At 41.8% G+C, this 6,804-nt stretch overlaps 1 protein-coding gene across 2 annotated transcripts; it reads right to left on the minus strand.

Moving 5' to 3' along the window:
* Positions 1-1,020: 1,020 nt before the first annotated feature.
* Positions 1,021-5,838, minus strand: zgc:114130 (uncharacterized protein LOC570332 homolog). Of its 2 annotated transcripts, none has more exons than XM_038693594.1 (2): positions 5,615-5,838; positions 1,021-4,143 (listed from the first exon to the last, which is right to left on the minus strand). In XM_038693594.1, exons 1-2 carry the CDS (start codon positions 5,666-5,668, stop codon positions 2,887-2,889), a joined length of 1,311 nt encoding a protein of 436 aa, XP_038549522.1. In that variant the 5' UTR covers positions 5,669-5,838; the 3' UTR covers positions 1,021-2,886. The 2 variants fall into 2 exon arrangements, with proteins under 2 accessions (XP_038549522.1, XP_038549521.1); XM_038693593.1 differs by having other exon boundaries at positions 1,021-4,146; positions 5,615-5,833.
* Between the last annotated feature and the right edge of the window lie 966 nt (positions 5,839-6,804).

Genomic DNA, 6,804 nt, shown 5'->3' on the forward strand with positions numbered 1-6,804 from the left:
TAACCGGCAAAGTTACACGGAACGCAAATTGAAAGAAAGCTCCCCCATCGTGCAGCAAAGGGTGTTACACACCTTCAACAAGCCAGCATCGGTGCTGACTCAGCATTTGAGGGTTTAACAACCCACTACCACTCCGCCCTCATTGTTTTCGGATTGGCACTCAATGTGGCTGACCCTCTGCATGAACGCGCAAACGGAGTGGAAGTATGTAGGGAGAGGGAGTAGCAAGCAGTTTCAAAGGCCCCAACCGTATGATTCATTTCCTGCTCCCTAGCACAATTTCACTTAGAAACATGAAGGACATGTTGTGTTTCAGTCTTGTATGGCGGAACTTGTGATAAATTAATTGCATGATATACTCTAATAAACATTTTAATAAGTCACACTAAATGAGTTCTGAAAGCTTTGTATAGTTTTTCCCCCCACAGCATAAAGCATCATCTTTAATTATTTCTTTGCTGTTAAGCTGTACAGTGAAAACCATGTCCCGGTAGTGAGTTTTCAGAACTTCAAATGTTCCTAAATAGAGACAATTCTATATGTCTTAGCCTAATAAAATCTTACAAACACGCTACAAAAATAATAAACAATAAACTATAACAATGAGTTTCATTATTAGTTTCATCATCACTATCTTGTATCCTGTCTGAGATACTGAGTTAAGTGAATTCATAGTCATCTTTTGACATTGTGTGTAGATAAAGTTAACCTCAATCGTAAAGGGCCAATGGGAGGGGGGGGGGGGGGTGATCTACAATGAAAATCATAAATGACAGTTCACTGGTTTCCTGCTTCCTTCCTTCCTGCTACTTGCATCTGAAATGTCACAAATGTGTGAAGATTGTTGCAAATTTGCTACAACCAATATGATACATACTAGGCAGAAACTACAAGGAAACATACATGTGTCTGATAACCTCTTCTTCATTGTGCCTCAATACAATGTTTCTGGGAAGATGTGTAAGATTAATAAGTAAAACCCCTGAGAGTGTGTTTAAAGCAAAACAAATTAAACAATAGTCAGTTTAAAAAAAACAACAAAAACTTTATTTCCCCGTACAAAAAAAAGCAATATATTAAACTTGATACAAGCATTAACAACTCAAAGTCCTCTATAAATACGTTAAAATAAATTAAAGAAATTAATTTACTAAAGAGTCTCACCTTTAACACTAAACAGGCTTCAAACATGTTGATGAAAAGGCAATTTTAAATAGACCAGTAACAGCACAGTGTCTGTTCTTCTAACCAACTACATCATAAACACACAAAACAGCCAAGTAAAATTTCTATAACACTAAGCATACATACCCTAACCCTACAGAACGCTGGGTCTAGCTCAGTAAGGCAACGGACCTGGCTGCACAGTTCACGAGTGACCAGGCGCTACACATCCATGAGAGTACAAAGCCGTAACAGGAAGAATTAACACTGAATAAGGAGGAGAGATGAAATACGGTGGGTGTCAAGAGTAACAACAACAAAACAAACATGACTATTCATCAAAAATGTAACACTGGTGCTGCCTGTGGACAAGGGAGGAATTAAATCCCACTCCTGGGAATGTTTTGAGAATGTAAAATACAGATGAACACCATAACGACTTGTCACATGACTTGATTAAACTTTACTTCTGCCTTGCAACTTGAGCCATGTTCAGATCGTATCAGTTTACACAAAATAAGATGCACAATAATGTGATGGCGTTTTTGTTTTTTGGTCAATCGTTGATTTTAAATATTGATGGATTTTATCCTCTCCCTGCGGTTTGTGCCAACACACATATCAGAAGCCCATAGAAATGTCCCATGTCCAGTTTTTCCAGTTGGCAAGTCACATAGTTAAAAGATACGTCATGAACACGAGATTTGGGAAAGTATGATCGAGCCCACTTGGCTCTTTTGTTAAGTTCAAACTGAGTCCCCCTTCGTCCTCCTTAACGTTGGTCATTTGGCATTTTACTGGTGGCAGTTTGTCAATAATGCACTAGACAGAAGAACAACACTTATAGTAATCTCACACTAGCTTACATGACAAAAAAACAACAACACAAAAACAAAAAAAAGACTCCCATCCTCACATCTCTCCAAATCTTGTTTCAACACTTTAACATGGCCTGCTGAATAACACTACAGGCACTTCAGTTGTTTAAAAACATTAACATTCAAGCTCGAGGCCAGTGATCTAAATATGACCTTAGACTGTACAGTTATGAGGGAGAAAAAACAAAACGAAATTCACCAGCTTATAAAACACAATCCTGTGTACAATTGAATGGAAAAACTATTCCTAAACATAGGTCACATTGTGTGTTTGTGCCACCATAATCAAAATGTTTGAGCTGCTAACAGGCGTCTTTGGCTTTGTCACATTCTAAACATAAACTGTCATATAAACAGTGTGGTTGGACTCAGCAACAGGTAGCACTGAGGCCGATCACACCGGGATTACAATATCTTTGTCGCAATTTGCCATCTCTGCATACTATTTTGATAAAGCATCAAACGTTTCCAACACTATTAAACTTCTGTTTTGATATGCACGTTTTGGTGGCAACACGCATTTTAGTTTCAACATCACTGTGGCTACCCTTACTCATATAACAGCAACATTTTAACCACATGAATCTAATCTCTCAAAAGCTCTCTGTGTCAGTCACTAAGTCTGTGTTTCCTCTGAAGCATCACAGGCACACAGAAGGTCTGAGGTGTCAGTCCAGCGGCTGTGCGTGTGTGTACAGGTTAAGTGTGCATTTATAGGGGTCAGGTGTGTGGGCACTATGTACTGCATGCATGCATATATATATATATGTCTACATAGAGTATCCAGAGTCTGCATGTCTGTGTCTGAATGTATGCAAATGTTTGTGTTCCAGCACATTGAAGCCTAAAGGCAGAACCCGGTAGCATCCTCAGGAACAGAGAGCTGACTGAAAACTGCCAGACGTCTGCCGTTGGTGTCGTTAACGCCACTGATGGACTCCGAGCCACTGAGAGAGCTAGCAGAGCTGCTTCCATCCTGGTCCTGGTCCGACAGAGAGGTGAAGGACAGGGATCGGGCACCAAGTGGCCCTGAAAAGACCCCAGTAGAACTGGGACTCTGCCTCAGGGAAGGGGAGGCAGTCGGAGAGCGCCCACATGGAGAACAGCCAGAGTCGGGGGAAGGCAGGAATGGAGACTGGGGATCTGCCGCAGTGGCCTGCCCCATGGGGGGCAGGTACTGGTTGCTACTGGCAGGGGAGGCCTCGAAGGCAGAATCCATCTCTAGAAAGGCATGAGAAAGGAGGTCAGTAACATCGGCGCAGGAAGGTGGAGAGGCAGACGGAGCACGTGTAAAGGAGGCACTATAAGGAAGAGGGTGAGCAGTAAGGGCTGGCTGAAGTGCTTGCTGGGGAGCAGAGGGAAACCCAGCAAAGCTGAAGCTCTGTCTGACAAGAGCAGGCCTGTGCGAGCGGGAGGAGCAAGGTGGCTGTTGGGGAATGCTTGAGGAGGAAGATGAGCAGGAACGAGAGAAGGAGTGATTCCTTTCTTCCTCATTGTTGTGGACAAAGTGGCAGCGGGTCCCGTACGGGCAGAAGCCGACTGTGTGAAACGTGCGACACGGCTCAGTTTTGTATTTTGGATGTCTGCTAAGATCCCGCAGCTCATCTGGCCCATGGGCAAACTGGCACTTCCCGCCATACTTGCACAGGCCGCTCTCAGTGAAAGATCGACACAGTTCAGTCTTATACCGCGATGAGGAAGAGGGGGTGGAAATAGACGAGGTGGATGAGGAAGAGCTAGTGTTCAGTGCAGTGGGGTTGATGTCACTTTGGGAATGCTTTAGGTCAGTCCCAGGCCAGCCTAGACTTGCTGCCGTGGTGCTGCTCGTCTCTACCATGCTGATGGAGCGCTGGCCAAGAAAGCCCGACTTTCCCCATTGGTTAGAATTGGCAAGCTGGGAGGGCAGAGGGCTTTCTGACTGCTGCCCCCATTCTGTGGAGGTCAGAAATAGGCCGTCTGAAGGATCAGCGGGGAGGCGGGAGAGAGACGAGAGGGAAAACGATGTGTTGCTGCGTGGCTGACCGATATAACCCGGTGTTCTCATCGCCACACTGAGGGATGGTATCGGCCTGCTCTGCTCCCTCAAGTCGAGATTCAATAACTGCTGTAAAAAAGGACAGAACACCACATTAGCCGAGAAATTCAAGTGATAAACTTTTTTTTTTATATCCCTGTGACATGTTTCTTTGCCCATCTATGATTTTATATATATATATATATATATATATATATATATATATATATATATATATATATATATATATATATATATATATATATATACACACACACACACACACACACACACACACAATTAAAGAACAGTTGTGCTATTGATAACATTTACAAGGACGCAACTGTTTCCACACTCAACACTACAGAAGTTACATGCAAATGCAAAATGGTTTGTTTTGTTTTTTAACCCAGCCAGCCATAACAGGCAGGATTTCCTTGGTAATCTATATAGGCTGTCGATCCATTGATAACAATGCGTTAAGTTATGCAATATTCAAGGCAGAGTGATATGCTTTAAAACGTGTTTCAGTATATTAAAGCTTTACTGTACTGTATTTGTGGAGGGGACATTAATACTATGACATTCTTACCTAAACTGGGTGCGGGCACAACAATATGCTAAATTAAACATAATAATTACATTGCTGCCATTTAAAAGCATGCTATTTGAGCTGTGGGACACAGTAGCAGCAGCTATATTTCTCACTGTTCTCATGAAAAGTGTCAAAATCCAGCAACAAACTTTCCTACATGTTTTAAATCCACACTAACATGAACAGAAAGTTTGAACCCGGCATCCTACACATACGTGCACATTTAATTGTGAAAGTAAGCAAGGACAAGCTCAGTGTGTTGCTACGCAGCACATGGAGTCACGTTAACGTTACAGTAAAACCCTCGTAATAATAAAAAGAAATATTAAAGTTATACAACATGCTTTACGTACTAGCATCAAGCAAATTACTCGTCAACGCAGACTGACATTAAGTTGTATTTGTTTAAAGCATAAAGAGTAAGCTATGGTTGTTTTCGGGATGTTTTGATACAACTGGTTGGCGTTGTCTTACGGTTATTTAGCAATGGAGACTAACATTAACTACTTGTAACCTGTTGTACCAGTGTTGGTAAAATAAAAACCTCGCTAAAACACCTTAACTAACTTAACTTAGACTAACAGAATTACCGAGTTAAGTTAGCTAAGTTATGTTAGTTAGTAACGTTAGACAGTTAATGGGCCCATGTTGCCATGAATCATAACAACAACCTCAACAGCACAAACGTTACTAAGTTACCGTACTTTGTGAGAAGTTAGCTTCAGGCCCTGGCTAACTTTCAGATCAATAAAACAGACAGGAATTCGATAAAGCTACTAAGTTAATAGCGATGAACTGTTAAAACAAGACAAAAGCACTATCCGCAAAACAGGACTTCAAAATATACAGAAAGCAAACGGCGTAAAGTTAGCAGTGATGCTAGGTAGCTAACCCCTCCTCTGACCTAACTTTGTCAACTGTTGCTCCACTCTCCGCTCAACTTTCTTTGCGCGTTTCGTTTACCTTGCACATCATCTCTTCCAGGTCAGAAAACTGGCTGAGCATGTAAGATGGCATTTTGGTGAGTTATCAAAAGCTTCGTCCGATTCCGTCTGCCCCCGCAGTGATAGCCGTGGGCAACGCTGGCATGAGTTGGTCAGAAGTTTCTAGTTGAGGATGTGGTGCTAAACAAGCCCAAGACCCAGACCACGTGTGGATTTAAAACCTAACACTGCTGTTAGCCACTCCCACGCCTCTGTGAGTCAGCCTAAACGTGTTTACATCAGACCCAGCTTTCCCAGCTTCATGAAAAGCATCTGACAATTTTGAATGCCCTAAACATAAAGACGTCCATCGTAGGAATCGTGTTTTGGTTCTTTCTTTTTAGAGTGTAGCTCTACAGTTAGCTCAAGTGACATCTAACGTTAAGGTGTATTTTTAGTTTTTGTTAGATAGCCTATATAACACCCCACCTGTATGTGAGATATTAGGTGAAAAGTGTGTCTTCTGCAGACAACACTTACACCATTGTTTTGAAAAACTGTTCTCAGTTGCTCCATGGAAAGCAAATAAATTAATGCAAGTTAACAGGCTAATTACTTTAGCTCGCACTGACCAACAAAGGTAACGGTGTACAGGAAAATAATATTAAGTAGCTTTTTTAGTTTGCTGAAAAATAATAACCATAAAACCAAAAATAGTCAGTTTTTCTGGACACACCATGTCACACTGTTGTCTCAGCTGTAATGTTAAAACCTCTGAGAGGGGCAGGCCTTGTCACTGATAAAACCTAAAGTCTGATATTGATGTTAGCTAAAATAATACCATACTTGCAATCAGAATAATTAAACCTAATGCAATTTGAACATAATCTTGGTACCTGATGTCATAAAACACCTTCTTGGGTTAAAGCTGGAGCATAAGTATGGTTATTTTTATTTTAAGCCAGATGGCTGTGTAAAGGCATGTGGTTTTTATCAGAGGGGATGGAGGAGGTGCCACTTTTAGTAGCTAACACCAACTGAAGAAGGGTTATAAAACAAAGGGAGCCACAAGAAATAGACAGTTAGGCAGACAAACACCCGCTAGAAAAGGCAACCACAAGGACAAAAAAGGAACACAGGCAGAAAACAGGAGGACTGAACCCATGGGTAGCAAAGAGCATGGAGACAGCCTAGCCCTATGGGACAGACAAGGAGGAGTGAAGTCTTTGA

Source organism: Micropterus salmoides, unplaced genomic scaffold (genome assembly GCF_014851395.1).
Source record: "Micropterus salmoides isolate LMB-PRFRI ecotype aquatic unplaced genomic scaffold, ASM1485139v1 Ms_hic_scaffold_3, whole genome shotgun sequence".
NCBI classification, from domain to species: domain Eukaryota; kingdom Metazoa; phylum Chordata; class Actinopteri; order Centrarchiformes; family Centrarchidae; genus Micropterus; species Micropterus salmoides.